This window comes from Dermacentor silvarum, chromosome 8, assembly GCF_013339745.2.
Source record: "Dermacentor silvarum isolate Dsil-2018 chromosome 8, BIME_Dsil_1.4, whole genome shotgun sequence".
Taxonomy (NCBI): Eukaryota; Metazoa; Arthropoda; class Arachnida; order Ixodida; family Ixodidae; genus Dermacentor; species Dermacentor silvarum.
The window spans coordinates 129,005,532-129,021,961 of NC_051161.1; the positions used below are offsets into that span (position 1 = coordinate 129,005,532).

A 16,430-nucleotide genomic window follows, 5' to 3' on the forward strand; every position below is an offset into this window, starting at 1 on the left:
ATTTATTACATCAGCACCGTAGGTGAAGGCAAAGGTGTAACAGCGAAAACCATTACTTGTTTAACTTTCACTAGAAAAAGGAGATAACTGTCTGCTCATATTTGCACTCCAGAGCTATAGAGATTTGCGAGCGAGAGGCAGAGCGCACTTGTAAGAATCTGATGTCATGCGGAAATTTACAACATATCATATTATTCAGGACCATCTTCTGTGATCACTGTTGTCTCTTCTGCAATAAAAATAAAGTCATGATTGTTATCTTGAAACTGACTATGGCTTCGTGCTGCTAGCGCCGTGGACTAGAGCACTGCACGGGCTCGGTTTTTGTATAACTTTTGAGATGTTGACAAGATGATTATTGCACATGAAAGACAGTCTTCGCTTAAACGTAAGTGACCAAATAGTCCAATTCCAATGACAATCTGAATACCAGCCGTGCATGTAGTTGATGCTCGTGAACTCTTCAAAATACAGTAAACAGTTTTTTTTTGCTTGTAGTTTTTCTTTATTTTTGCTGCTATTCTATTGCTGATTCTCGCTGTCCTCTATGATTAAATGTTGATATCGCTGTCAGCACAAAGTTCTCTGCGGCGCTCAGGAACCAGCACGCCGCATGTGTCTTCAAATTGCTCGATGCATTCTTGTGGCACGGAGTAAACGACGTCTCTCGGAACCCAGAGGGCACATTCTAGACGCAGGGGAAACCGGTGAAAAGGATAAAGTTGCTGAATGTTAAAGAAATCAGAGGTTTCGCGTCAGTCCGAAGCAGCCCAAAAAGTGCGTAGGATCATTGCTCAAATAATTAAGTGGCCAGAATGTTAAAGCACATGTAGAAAATCATGACATTTGGTTCAGTTTAACCAGTTCAGCACTAGGCTTGTACTACAGATGCATTCGAACAATTCGAAGTTCCAGCAATTATCAGGTGACGCAAATGCCTGTGTTCAGCATTATTGTAAACTGAACCAGTGATGAATCGATAAGAATGGGAGACCGGCGCTCGTGTATGAACTGTGATCTCAGGTTCACCTAATCGCTACTCTGAACAACTTCCACCGGTCAAAGCCAATTTCATGTTAAAATAAAGTACGTTATGCGGTATTACGTGCCAGCTATCTGATTATGAGGCACGACGTATTGTACGACTCCGGAATCATTTTGACCACGTAGGTTTTTACAACGTGGGCCTAAATATAAGTACGCGAGCGGTTGTGCATTTTGCCCCTAACCAAATGCGACCGCTGCAGCGGGTATCCCATCCAAGAACTTAAGTTCAGAAGCGCAACGCCACAGCACCTAAACTATCACGGCGGGTGCAATCTACTTCAAGTACACAGCTTTCATGCGTTTTGTATCGCCATGGAAAGGTTAGTAAGCTGCAATCCTGGTGAGTGAAACGATTGTATTCTCAAAACAAGGCTGTTGAAGAGCCACCCACCCTGATCTATTGATCAACGCTTTGCAATTTCAGTCCTTTAGATTACTTCTCTGTGAATAGTTCTTTCTACCCAGCATTTTTCTATGTTCATTGGCTTCTGATTTGTTATTAAAAATATAACCGTGTCAATCAATCTATCAATCTTTATTAATGCAACAATAAGGTAATACAATTCAACTGAATATGCAGAAGGAGGTCCTGTGGTTACAAACCGCAGGCGGGACCTCCTTCTATGTGATGTGCCATCATATGCGCATGGAACCTATTTTTTAACGTGGCAGTTCTAGTTTATGATCTGTGTAACTAAATATAGGCGAAGGACAGATCAAACAACTGTGCATAAGAAAGAACAGGACAGATGCGTGTTTCTCTTGCCCCTCTTTCTGCACGCGTGTCCTGTTCGAGTCAGTTGTCCAGGAGTCCTTTTTCAAACGCGCAGCTGATGCACTGTTTCTTCAGGCTGACAATTTCCGCCGTTGCACGGAGGTGAGGACAAGTGCTATTAATGTAACGTCGTCTTAAAGTGTTTTCGATTTGTTTGCCGACTTCACGTTTTGTAGCATTTACTTCCACAACGTTTTTCATTTTGTTCTCCCGATCGATCAATGCTTGCGTGAAAAAGCTTCAGTATACTATTAGTACACATTGTATACAGTATACAGCAGTACACATACATCAGTATACAGAATACTGCATACAGTCTACAGTATACATTAGCATACTGTATACAGTATACAGTGTACATCAGTATACATCAATATACTTCAGTATACATTGCAAGACGTCATTAGATGGGCAACAGCATTTGGAACGGACGGTTATATTAGTTCGTGTGCCAGAACCTAGATCTTTAAAAGTAAGCTAACGGGTGTTTCCTTGTAATACCTCTACCACACACATGCAAAGAAAGAAAAAGAACGCGCGACTTTCTTTTTCTCTTTTAAAATGTGACCACTTACGATGTCCAAGAATTTCAAAATCAAGAATGGCACAGGTGTCATAATCTGTGTAATATATCTTTCCTTCCCTTGGCGTTCCATCTGAAAGATTGGACAAATGTGACGTAGTTGATTGCGAGGTTGAGTACGTGGACGTGTAATGTACCTTCGTCTCATTTTCACCTAGAAAAACATCCTTTCTGCCACCTCTTTAGAAAACAATATCGCATTCTTCAAGTATGTCTTTTTATTTGTGGAGTAAACGTTATGTAGCCGCTATTTCAACCCGTACATTTTATTTTCTACTAATGATTACCCAATGGTTGCACGAAAGTCGAGTGCCTGTGACCCAGCAATTAAACTCTGTTCATGATACATAGTGAAACCCTTTCTTCACAATACATAAGTGCACGTATCTCTAGAGCGTTGCTAAACAGGCTAATCATTTCATACTTTGCTCAAACGCTTCTTCTTATATATCCAAAAAGGGTCCCTTTCTTTTGGGATGATTGTTTTATTTTGGGAGAAGTTTCTTTTGGGATGATTGTTACTTCAGAATATTTTTATTAGAGAACTTATGTTTTAGGCAGACATTCGAAACGGTTTAAGAGGTTTTTTTGCGTTATTTCTATATTTATTGAATTAAGATAGCTTTGAAGTTTCTGTATCAGGGTTTACGTGTTTTCACATGGTTGTTATTACCCTGTAATGCTCTAAGTGAGAGAGTGGTTTGTCGTCTGTGTGGTTTCCATTAGCTTGATTCTGCTTACAGGGGATCATACTTCTTCCAAAACTAGAAAAGCATGTGCAAAGCAGTGCGCGTAAAAAATAAGCAAACAAGGCGTCGGTACCATTTGTACCGGATCTAAAAGCGAGCTTGATTAAAGGTGTCCAATAACACGCGGGATAGCGTGCATTATTACACAAGAGACGACAAAGATTCCGTATAGTTCTGGGAGTCACGAGATCTCATCGAATGCAGACTAATTGTAGAGTTTCACTGTTTTAAAACAATATTTATTGTAATATTTTCTTCATTGCTGCAACATTTTGCAAATTATTGTACCTCTGTGTGCCGTGTGCTACGTTCTGTGCATGGATCTTTTTTGTGACTCTTCTTACTTGTACTGTGTCCTTCAAGTTTCTCCGGTAAACGACACACCAGCGGTGGGACACCTCCGTGCATCTCGAACCTACCATCGAGTACGCCGTCATTTTTTCTTGCTGGCCCTTGCCTGTTCCGTACGAGGTTGCGTCACTGCTTGTGACCTATGCCAACGGTGCGTAAAGCCATCCCAGCTATCCCCTGGTTATCTGCAGCCACACGATATGCCGGCCGAGCCCTTCGATCTTGTCGGATTAAACCTTCTCGGGCCCTTTCCGGAATCTACATCAGGGAACAAGTGAGTTTCCGTCGCTGTGGACTATGCGACCCGGTACGCCATGTGGTACGCCATGTGGTACGACCCGGTGCGCTGTGGACTATGCGACCCGGTACACGAGCTCTTCCGACCAGTTGCGCAACTGATGTTGCGGACTTCCTCCTACACGATATCACTTTTGATGCATAGCACTCTGCGTCAAGAACCAAGATACGGTGGCCGTACGTTTTTTTTTCAAAAGTCAGTGTGTCTGCTCTATACAACATAAACTTACTACTTCCTACCCCATCCACAAACTAACAGCTTCACTGAGTGATTCAACCGTACCCTTACACACATGCAATCGAAATACGCTTCAACCGACCCGCGTGACTGCTACCTTGCTCTACCTTACATTACCTTTGCTTACAACTCTCCCCGTCTCGAAACTGCGGGCTATTCCCCGTTCTGCAACTTGTATCATCATCATCATCATCACCATCATCATCATCAGCCTAAAGTTTATGTCCACTGCAGGACGAAGGCCTCTCCCTGCGATCTCCAATTACCCCTGTCTTGCACTAGCCTATTTCAACTTGCGCCTGCAAATTTCGTAACTTCATCATCCCATCTGGTTTTCTGCCGACCTCGACTGCACTTCCCTTCTCTTGGTATCCATTCTGTAACCCTAATGGTCCGCCGGTTATCCATCCTATGCACTACATGACCTGCCCAGCTCCATTTCTTCCGCTTAATGTCAACTAGAATATCGGCTATCCCCGTTTGTTCTCTGATCCACATCTCTCTCTTCCTGTCTCTTAATGTTACGCCTAACATTTTTCGTTCCATCGCTCTTTGTGCGGTCCTTAACTTGTTCTCGAGCTTCTTTGTTAACCTCCAAGTTTCTGCCCCATATGTTAGCACAGGTAGAATGCAATGATTGTACACTTTTCTTTTCAGCGACAGTGGTAAGCTCCCAGTCAGGATTTGGCAATGCCTGCCATATGCACTGCAACCCAATTTTATTCTTCTTTAAATTTCTTTCTCGTGATCAGGGTCCCCTGTGAGTAATTGACCTAGGTAAACGTACGCCTTTACAGATTCTAGAGGCTGACTGGCCATCCTGAATTCTTGTTCTCTTTCCAGGCTATTGAACAATATCTTTGTCTTCTGCATATTTATCTTCAACCCAATTCTTACACTTTCTCGATTAAGGTCCTCAATCATTTGCTGTAATTCGTCTCCATTGTTGCTGAATAGGACAATGTCATCTGCAAACCGAAGGTTGCTGAGATATTCGCCGTTGATCCTCACTCCTAAGCCTTCCCAGTCTAAGAGCTTGAATACTTCTTCTAAGCATGCAGTGAATAGCATTGGAGAGATTGTGTCTCCTTGCCTGACCCCTTTCTTGATAGGTATCTTTCTACTTTTCTTGTGGAGAATCAAGGTAGCTGTGGAATCCTTGTAGATGTTTGCTAAGATATTCACGTATGCATCCTGCGCTCCTTGATTACGCAATGCCTCTATGACTGCTGGTGTCTCTACTGAATCAAATGCCTTTTCGTAATCTATGAAAGCCATATAGAGAGGTTGATTGTACTCCGCAGATTTCTCGATTACCTGATTGATGAAATGGACATGATCCATCGTAGAATATCCCTTCCTGAAACCAGCCTGTTCTCTTGGTTGGCTGAAGTCAAGTGTTGCCCTGATTCGATTAGAAATTTTCTTGGTGAATATTTTATACAATACTGAAAGCAAGCTAATGGGTCTCTAATTCTTTAATTCTTTAATGTCTCCCTTCTTATGGATTAGTATAATGTTGGCGTTCTTCCAGCTCTCTGGTATACTTGAAGTTGTGAGGCCTTGTGTATAAAGGGCCGCAAGCTTTTCAAGCATGATATCTCCTCCATCCTTGATTAAATCGACTGTTATTCCATCTTCTACAACAGCTTTTCCCCTGGTCATGTCTTTCAAGGCCTTTCTAACTTCATCGCTAGTTATAGAAGGAGCCTCTGTATGCGGTTTATCACTATTTCGAATGAAAGTAGCTTGACTGTTCTGGGAACTGTACAGGTCAGTATAGAATTCTTCCGCTGCTTTACTATGTCATCGAAATTGCTGATGATATTTCCATGCTTATCTTTCAGTGCATACATCTTGCCTTGTCCTATGCCAAGCTTTCTTCTTACTGACTTAATGCTGCGTCCATATTTTACGGCTTCCTCAATCTTTCCCACGTTATAATTTCGAATATCCTTTACTTTCTTCTTGTTGATCAGTTTTGACAGTTCAGCGAATTCTATCTGATCTCTTGAGTTGGACATTTTCATGTTTGTATGGCCGTGACCAAACGCTACCAATCGACACTGCGCTTCAGTCCATCGCAGCTTCAACTTGTGCTTATGCCCGTGATGTAATCACCCGTCCTGACCATGCTCGCCAATTTGCACGAGCTCGTCTGCAAGAGTCTCAAGACAAACAGAAGCACCACTGTGACCTCCGTCAACATGAAGTCCATTTTTCGCCCGGCACCAACATGTTGCTTTGGATACCATGTCGTAAAGTTGACCTTTCGAAAAAAAAAACTACTCTCCTGTTACACAGGCCCATATCGCGTGCTCCGCCAGGTGACTGATGTCACCTATGAAATCATTTTTACCGCTCCCACTACGTCCTCTGCTGTTACAACCAGTGACATTGTCCACGTCTCCAGCCACAAGCCCTACAACTCTCCACGCGCCTTGCATACTTAACAGCACCGGGGCGGCGATTTTGCCACCGGGGGCGCAGTATTACGATACCATCGACAGATGCTCAAGAGACGAGCCGCCGTGAGAAAGACGACGAAGTGTCTGGGCTCTTGGCGCGAGCGAGTGTCTATCTTGCGGTCTGGCTGTACTGTAAATGCAGTGTAAATAGTCTCTTTTGTCTGTTTCTTTCCACACGTAACACTATTACGCAACAAATCAGCTTTGCTTCAGAACGACGTGTCGAGGGCTTGACTGGTGTATTATTTGTATAGCACTGGCTCATGGTAGGCTAGACTAGAGCACTGCACGGTCCGATTTTTTCATCCCGGGCCCGGCCCGGGCCCGGAAATAATCTCCGTTACCCGCCCAGCCCGGCCCGCCACCCCTTTACCTTAGGCCCGAGCCCGGCCAGAACCCGACTCGAAACCGGCCCGAACCCGGCCCGAGACCGAAAAATAATGTTTTTCAGAGTTGAGACGCCCGAGAATAACTCGCTGCACGTTACATGCACACCACCAGAAAGCCCGAGCCCGGCCCGGGCCCGCGTCAAAAAACCCGATCCCGGCCCGAACCCGTGAAAAAACTGTTCTACCCAGCCCGGCCCGGCCCACGGACCGGGCCGGGCTCGGGCTTTCGGGTAAGCCCGAGCCCTTGCAGTGCTCTAGCCGCCGTGAGAAAGACGACGAAGTGTCTGGGCTCTTGGCGCGAGCGAGTGTCTCCCACATTAAGATAGGAATGCATATGAAGCCGGAAAAATGTAATTTGACAATTAAAAAAATACGCTGCGCATTGATTGCAGCTCCAATGCAAAGTACACTGTCCATAATGTGTAATTTGATTGAGTTCTTAAACTGTTAATTCCTGCGTAGAATAGTTAATAGCAAACGCTGTAAGAAGGAACTTCAATATACATTGTTTCACTGAACTTGGGCTGAACTTTAAAGATATGCAAATGCTACGTAGCTGGACAGAACCAAGTTAGTGCTCTTTGCCTTTGCTATAGATACCCAGATAAATTTTGCATCCCTCCTCAATAGATAATTAGTATTCATTAAATAATGAACTTCTCAATTATTATAACTAGATGAAAAGTGTCAATGAGAAAATTGTTGAGCAACATGAAACACTCGCGATACAGCTTTCTGCTGCTCTATACGTGCTACATAAGTGTTTTTTTTTCGAACGTGAAATAAGCCTGCGAATACACGTAAGATTGCCGCGTGAATGGCCCGCTCTAGACAGTTTGCGTGTGTATTCGCGGGCTTCTATCACTCTCGGAAACAGATTTCATGCAGCACGTATTAAGCAAGACAAATCTGCATCTGGAGTTTTTCATGTTGCTCTACAATTCTCTCATTGACAGCTTTCGTGTAATTATAATAATTGAGAAGTCGAATAATTATTGAACAGTAATTATCTGATTCGGGGGGATGAAATAATCTGGGTATCTATAAGCAGCGGCAAACAGCAGTAACTTGGTTCTGTCCAGCTACGTAGCATTTGCATATTTTTAAAGTTTGGCCCAAGTTAAGTGAAACACCCTGTAGAGCAGTTGACTTTGCAGCTCTTGATGAAATAAGGTGTCATTTCGTACTTCATTTACCGAGCTGCACTGATGGAAAACGCCATTGACTTGTTAAGCGCAAATATATTGCATACCTTGAGGGTCCAGGAATTCTACTGTTCCTGGTTCTTGTCCCACTTTTTGAGGCACTGGGATCTCTATTCTGTAATCATAGATCATATAAGTTGTTGCTACAGCGTGTGCAATCATTCATTATATATTTTGACATGGTCAGGTGAGCTATGCAGTAGTATTATTTGGCTGTTTATTTACATAATTAGATAAATAAATGAAAATGAACAGTGAGCAATGAAATGACTGGCATCGCAAGTCTCGATACTTCTTTCGGAGTCTTCCCCCGCTTTAACTGACCTCAAGGGGATGTTTCTCTAGGCTCAACACATTGACCTGAGGAAGCTTTCGGGTGGCGGGTAATGGGGGAGAGGATACTACACAGATTTAGTAAAATAGAAAGATCGCATAGGTTTGATCAATAAAAGTATATTTATTCGCACAATGTACGCGATGCATACCGAGCATAATCTTAAACCATAGAAGCGTCAAGCTCGCTTTATCGGTGTTATAATAAGACGGTTCTGTCATCAACTCTGCATACTACAACAAAGCCGAAATAAGCACTAATTTCTTCTAATTATTTGGCGTTTACATGCTTTATTCCAAAGCCCGATTCACACAACCATCGTTCATCCCGTCCCGTCACCCGCCGCGGTGGCTTAGCGCTATATGTTGTTGCGGTGCCAAGCATGGGGTCGCCGGATCAAATACCGGCCGCGGCAGCCGCATTTCGATGGGGGTGAAATGCAAAAACGCATGTGTCCCGTGAATTGGGGGCACGTTAAAGATCCTCTGGTGGTCAAACTTAATCGGGACTCCCCCACTATTACATGCCTCGCAGTGAAATCGTGGTTTTGGCACGTAATAGCGCAGAATTGATCATCCATCATTCACCCCATCCCGTCACCGTCATGGCACCAGTTACCATCTGGGCAGCACGCTTCTTTACCCATTTCTCGCAAAAAGCGTGGCGCTGGTGATACCGGCGAAACTTTCCAACGTCGCCGGCTTCCCGTCCTTAAGGAAAAACCGGGGGGGGGGGGGGGGGGGGGGGGCGAATGCTCTCCCCTGACGGACGCCGGTGCCGTTAAGATGACGGGACGGAGCGTAAGACCGCGGCATGAATCAGGCCTAAGCGTCGATTTTAAGGGTAGCTCGTGTCTTCTCTAGAAACGCCACCTTACCTCGCAGTACACTTCGTTTTTCCTGCTCTTCTCTGTTGAGTCTTCCCAAGTGCACCTCATCGCAAATGCACGCATCGGAACATATGCATGACAGAAATTAACATTCACTACCCTCTGTACAATATCAAGCCTACGAACATGTCAGACTGCTTGTAAGCCGATTCAAGTAGACGGAATTTTGAAACATATATACATTAAGAAGACCTTTTCGCTTGCGTCTTTTCTCTGTCATTTGCGAGAGTATAATTGCTTTTACGTGCGAAACAAACTACGCAGATATTTCGTACCTATTAGAAGACCCCGGCGCACGAAATATCCAGACAAAAGTCGCTGTCATTGCCACGGGGTCAAACTCGGTTCTGTTTGCTTCCATGCATTCAAATATAGTGTCATTGTTCGAGTCCGTGATAGACACAACATACGGAAAGCTTCGAAACACCTGCAATTAGGGAAAATGATTGAACATATTACGAGCACATGGTTAACTACACAAGAATAGTAATTAGGCCGGTATTTTAATGTGAGGTGCAGGCGGACAATAATCAGTTTCGGCAAATAGTTCGTGAAGTCAACTTTATACTTTCAAACAACATTGAAATGTAGAATTTTGTACAGCAAGTGAGCATTCCTTTGCGCAAGAACACAAATGTTAGGTCAAGATCTTGAATTTAAACATTCGAGGCAAGTGACTCCAGTAGCCGCCAGCTGGGAGCGGACAATAAAAAGCAATTTGTTCACTGGGGTCATATTAGCATAGGGAACAGAACTGAAAAGTACGCAAAGAAATGTATTGAGCATTTAAAACGGCCCGTGGAGCATTGCAGAACACTGCTATTTTCCACAGACGTTTATTCGTTTGTGTAGCCTCCTGATGTAATTGAGCGGATGAGGCGTACCAGAATGTCGGAAATGTGCCCAGAAAACACACTTTGGGGAAAACGTTCTATAAATTAGAATATAAACGTTCCCATCAATATAAGTTACGTGCTTCGCTTGTACTTGCTTCTACCGCCAGATCGATGCAGTGCACAAACAATCATCCTTTGAGAGCCGCATTTTGCAAGGCGTAGTTACGCATTTTAACAGAATTGTATGCATAAACTTCTTAAAACAATAAAGAAAAGCAACTGTCATGATTTTTTTTTCTTTCGCGCTCCTAAATAATCACTGGTTTTCTAAATTTAGCACCATTCCTGTTCAAACCGATTGGTATAATCACGAGCTTGATCAATGTTTTATATCAGAAACCATGGGAATGACGATATTGTTACGATGGGGTGCGTTTATTTAAATATGAATCGATGAAAAGGGGCAAAGGGTTGCCGCGCCGACACCGAGCCGCTCCAAAGACAAGCGCACTTCGTTCTCTTCTTCTTCCGTCCTTCCGTAGCTTTAGCGTAACATTCCTCCCTTCACAGACGAAGCCCGCTGGGCGAGTAACTGTTACGTTCACTCTGAGTCCCGTGGATGACAGCGTTTAAGGCGAGCGACGTGAACAAGCTGCGTCATCTTAGACCGGTAGCCATTGGACACGAGGCGAGCAATCGAGTAGGTCACATCACTGAGGCGATCGGTGATGACGAAAGGCCCGGTGTAACGAGCCAGAAACTTCTGGCACAGACCGCGCTTGCGAAGTGGTGTCCAAAGCCATACAGTGTCCCCTTTGTCGTATGACACATTGTTATGTCGTGCATCATAGCGGATCTTGGAGTGATCCTGGGATGCCAACGTACGGAGCTGAGCTATGCGGCCTGCTTCCTCAGCGCGGCAGAGAGTCTGGGCAACAGAAGAGTCCGCATGAGGAGTAAAAGGTAGAATGGTGTCAAGGAAGTTGCGGGGTGGTCTAGCATAAAGAAGATAGAAAGGGCTGTAGCCTGTTGTTTCATGCTTTGCGGTGTTGTAAGCGTATGTGATAAAAGGCAAGATGTCACCTCAATTTTTCCGCCTGGAATCCATGTACATCTAGAGCATGTTGGTCAGAGTTCTGTTAGTGCGCTCGACGACACCATTTGTCTGCGGATGATACGGGGTCGCGTGGCGAAACTGGCAAGCACAGAAACGCAACAGCTCTTCGACTACGTCGGCCGCAAACTGGCGACCGCGATCGCTCACAATAACACGAGGTGGTCCATGACGGAGTATAACAGAGGACAGGAGGAAGCTCGAAACATCAAGAGCCGTGGCCGTTGGCATCGCTGCGGTTTCAGCATAACGCGTCAGGTGGTCGACGCAGACTATAATCCAACGGTTGTCGTTGGGTGAGCGCGGGAATGGGCCGAGAAGATCCACTCCACCCATTTCGAAAGGAGATGATGGTGACGGTACAAGGTGAAGGAGTCCGACCGGCGCAGTATTAGGGCGCTTGAATTGCTAGCACTTGTTACAACTGGCCACATACTTTTCTATATCGCGTCGCATACCAATCCAATAGAATCGACCCTGAATGCGGTGGTATGTTCTGGTGAAACCCAGGTGTCCAGCGGTGGAGTCGTCGTGCATAGCACGGAGTACGTGGTTTCTCAAATTCTTAGGGACCACTAAGAGGAGACGGGCACCCTCAGCCGCGTAATTCTTCTTGTACAGCAGGCCATCTTGGATGACGAAGCCACTGTTACCTGTTGGCTGAGCAGCTGAGGCGAAGAGGCCATCCAGGCTGCGGTCGTTACGCTGCTCTTACCGGAAGGTGGCCAGATAGGGAAAAAAGAATGTCGTCGATGGCGGCCAGAAACTCATCGAAATTGTCGGCGTCACATTCACTTGTCGGTAGAGGGAGCCTCGAAAGACAGTCGGCGTCCGCATGATGCCGGCCACTCTTGAAACGGACTGCAAAGTCAAATTCCTGCAAACGTAGCGCCCATGGAGCAAGGCGGCCAGACGGGTCGCGGAGACCAACCAACCAACATAGTGAATGGTGATCAGTAACGATCGTAAAGCGGCGCCCGTAGAGATATGGCCAGAAATTCTGGACTGCAAAGACAACAGCGAGGCACTCTTGCTCAGTGACGGTGTAATTCTGTTCGGCCTTGCTCAACGAACGGCTGGCGTAGGCAATGGCATGCTCGGCGTCACCAAAACGCTGGACGAGGAACGGCGCTGAGGCCGATTCCACTCGCGTCGGTGTGCAATTCTGTTGAGGCAGAGGGGTCAAAATGGCGAAGTATGGGTCCGGAAGAGAGCAGGAACTTCAGTTGACGAAACGAGGAATCGCAATCTGCTGTCCAGGTGAAAGGGTTATCCTTGCGCAGCAATGAAGTCAGAGGGTAGGCAGTATCGGCAGAATTGGGCACAAAACGTCGGAAATACGAGCAAAGACCCAAGAAGCTCCTAAGCTCGCGTTGTGACTGCGGCTGTTTAAAGCAGCTAACTGCAGCGACCTTCTGTGGGTCTGGTCGCACCCCCTGCTTGTCCACTAGATGTCCAAGTACTAGCACCTCTCGTTGGCCAAAGTGACATTTCTTTGAGTTGAGGGTAAGGGCAGCTTGTTCAAGGCACGTCAGAACAATGTCCAGTCGATGGTTGTGCTCTGCAAATGTGCGGCCAAAAATGACGACGTCGTCAAGATAACATAATCAGATCTCCCATTTAAAGCTGCGCAGTACCGTGTCCATAAACCTTTCAAATGTTGCAGGCGCGTTGCACAAACCAAACGGCATGACGCTGAATTCATACAAGCCGTCTGGGGTCACAAAAGCGCTTTTCTCTTCGTCAGTTGAATGCATGGGTATCTGCCAGTAGCCCGATCTGAGGTCTACAGATGAAAAGCAGGATGCGGAATGAAGGCAGTCGATAACGTCATCGATCCGGGGAAGTGGATACACATACTTTTTCGTCACAGAATTGAGACGCCGGTAGTCGACACAAAACCTCCAGGACCCATCTTTCTTTTTCACGAGGATGACCGGCGCAGCCCAAAGGCTAGAGGAAGCTTGTATGACGCCCTTGGCTAGCACGTCGTCGACCTGTTGAGCGATGATCTTGCGCTCTGACGCGGACATGCGGTAAGGCTTCTGCCTTATGGGATGCGCGGGCCCCGTGTCGATCCTGTGGCCAGCCCGCGTAGTTGGAACGCTAACTTTGTTAGCGTTCTGCGCGAAATCCAACAATGACGCATGCTTGCTAAGGACGCTGACCAGGGCTTGACGCTTCTCTGACGACAATGACTTGTTGATCATATTTAGAAACGGCAACGAGTCTTCAGCCCCGTGCTCTCGGGATTCATGGAACGTGTCATCAGTTAAAGCGCCTATGCTGAGACAGGTATCCACTTCAAAAGAAGCAAGTCGGATACCACTGGGTAGCACAACAGACTGGGAGGCTAAATTTGACACCCATGGTGTAGTTTTTCCGCAGGCCACAGAGAGGACGCTTCGAGGTACGAGCACACTTTTCTTCACAACCATCGAAGGCACAGGCTCAACAATTGCATCAAATGTATCGGCGTCGACACCGCAAGCAGCAACTCGTACTCTGGATAAGGAACGTGCTGGTAAGACAGCATCTTCAATGACGGCGAGAGTGCATGAACATGTAGCAGGTTGGTCCGCAAGAGGGGAGAGGAAAAGCTCGCCGGTACCGCAGTCAACAGTGGCACCGCACTGTTGTAGGAAATCGAGGCCAAGAATTACGTCGTGAGTGGATTTAGCAAGCACTGCGAATTCGGCGTGATACACGTTATCGGAGAAATAAACGTTCGCGGTGCACACACCAATAGGTCGGAGCAACTCGCCACTCACAGCACGAAATGTATTAGAGGTGTCCCAGCGAAACATCACTTTACGGCCTAGTCGGGTTTTGAAATCTTGGCTGATAACAGAGACACTCGCTCCAGTGTCACTAAGGCCAAAGTAGTAACATTGTCCACTAAAACACGAATCTTGTTATGACACATGGCGACTGGCGGAGGCATAGGGGCATGTAGCTGAAGACGACTGGCGACCGCACCTCCATTGGTCGCACCGCCTAGTTTCCCGGCGGCGGTGACGTAAGACGCCGTCGCGGAGATGGAGACCTGCGCTGGCGTGAAGGCGGCGGCGTCAAGCTCCGCACAGAAGCTGGTGAGTCGCTACGGTAATTCGCATGAGAGAGCGTCCTGCTATCAGAATTAGAGGACCAACGTGTCTCGTCACCTTGCCGGTTGCCCCGCCGATAAAAAGTACGCGGTCGTTCATAGGACGGTGGTGACGTGCGACGGCGGTGAGGACAAAATCGGGCGACGTGACCGCGAATGCCGCATTGGAAGCAGATGAGGCGTTCACGGGACGCACTGAAATTGTCAGTAGGAGGATAACTGGCTTGGCCGTCCCACTCTTGAGGAATTGCAGGCGGTCGGCGTGAAAAACCGTTGTGGAACTGGTAACTGGGATGCGCGTTCGTAGTATGGTTTGACACTCCTGGACGAGGCGCGAAGTTGTAGGCATCTACGGAGGTGGCGGTAATGGACGTCGCACGGAAGTCGCCGGAAGAGAAAGGCTCTCGAACCCGACGAGTCGAGAAGGAAACCGCCTGGCGTCGGTCAAGCTCTTCGCGCACCACTTGCCGAATCATTGAGGCGAGGTCGGATGGAGCTGGAACCACGTCAACACTGGCGACGTTAGTCACGTTGGCCAGGCGGCCGAACTTCGGTGTGATACGCCGAGCTTTGAGCGCTTCAAATGTGCGGCAGTGCAGAACGACGTCCCTTACGGATTCCAGATGGTCTTTTCCTATCAGGAACTGGCACACGTCCTCAGCGATCCCTTTCAGCAGATGACCAACTTTGTCCTCTTCTGACATCTGAGGGTCCAGGGCCTTGCACAACTTAAGCACTTCCTCGATGTACGCAGTGCACGTTTCGCCGGGGACTTGAGCTCGCTGAATTAGCGTTTGCTCTGCACGCTTCTTTTAGCTGCCGGATCTCCGAAACACTTCTTGATTTCGTCAACGAACTTCTCTCAAGTTGTCGAGCTTCCTTCATGGTTTTCAAGCCACACAGACGCTGTTCACTTGAGAAAGAAGGCGACGTTGTTAAGCTGGGCGGTGGCATTCCAGCCGTTGAACCGACTTGCTCGTTGGTAGAAGCTAAGCCATCCGTCCACGTCTTCTCCGTCTTTTCCAGCGAAGACGTGTGGCTCGATGTAGGGCTGCCATTGAACGCTGGTAGAAGGTGGCGGATTGTCGCCGTCAGAAGCCATCTCTGGTGGCAGACCAGCAATTCGGCGACTTCGTCGAAGCTCCACGGATTGCGCCTCAGCGGTCGGTTTGTTGCGTTCTTCGGGGCCGCCGTTGTTTTACCCAGCACCTCCACCAAAACTGTTACGATGGGGTGCGATGGTAGGACCCATACGATACACGAAATTTTTTGATAACTTTGCTTTTCGCACTTTGCTGTTGCTTTGCGATTACGCTACTACAGAAACAAACCCTCGGCGTTCCAGTGATTCCTCATGTATGCCGCATTCTTTTTCCGATATATGGTGCTCGAGATTACACATGATATGATTACGAAATATTTCACAAGAATGACCAGTTAGGTAAATAGAGAAACAATCGTGTCACGAACTTGTTGCAATTAATGCAGTAGCATAGAGTACACTGGCCTGCCCCGTTTAGTTACGTTTCACTGATGCACGTTAAATCAAGCATTCGCACAGCATATATGCGTTGTTCACATACCTCCAAGGTATCGGCTATTTCGTGCGTCAGCTTCTGAGGTCCACCAGGGGGGCCGAGTTTCGCCAGCACCGTTAAAGCCCAAGAAAGCGAAGCCAATGCGAGCCACAAGACTCTTCCCATTTTCGGTATCCGGTGATGTGGACCTTGGAGCACTATGTGGGTCCAGCTTATAAATGGCTTAGCTGACTTTTTTTAGTGCAAAAATGAGCACACAGTTCTTCATTGCGTAACGAGTTCGCAGAAACCGCTCGAATGACCTTTTTTGGTTTTGCATGCTCGCTTACTGACTGGCATGCTTCTTCACTCAGCGACATTCTATACGCATGTAATTACTTTATACATAGCCGCTCCAACAGCTGGAATAATGTTGCAGCCTCATTTTTTGCCACAGCAGGTGTCCGCGGCAAAATCTTGCATCCATTATAGAAATGTATATATTGTGATGATCCATTTTTTGGCATGGCAG

General features: G+C 46.7%; 1 protein-coding gene across 1 annotated transcript; it reads right to left on the reverse strand.

Annotated features, from left to right (window-relative positions):
* Positions 1-548: 548 nt before the first annotated feature.
* On the reverse strand, positions 549-16,146 carry LOC119462415 (uncharacterized). Its single transcript, XM_037723763.2, has 5 exons — positions 15,965-16,146; positions 9,601-9,752; positions 8,150-8,217; positions 2,398-2,478; positions 549-688 (listed from the first exon to the last, which is right to left on the reverse strand). The coding sequence occupies exons 1-5, from the start codon at positions 16,082-16,084 to the stop codon at positions 552-554; spliced, it is 558 nt and encodes a 185-aa protein (XP_037579691.2). The 5' UTR covers positions 16,085-16,146; the 3' UTR covers positions 549-551.
* Positions 16,147-16,430: the final 284 nt, after the last annotated feature.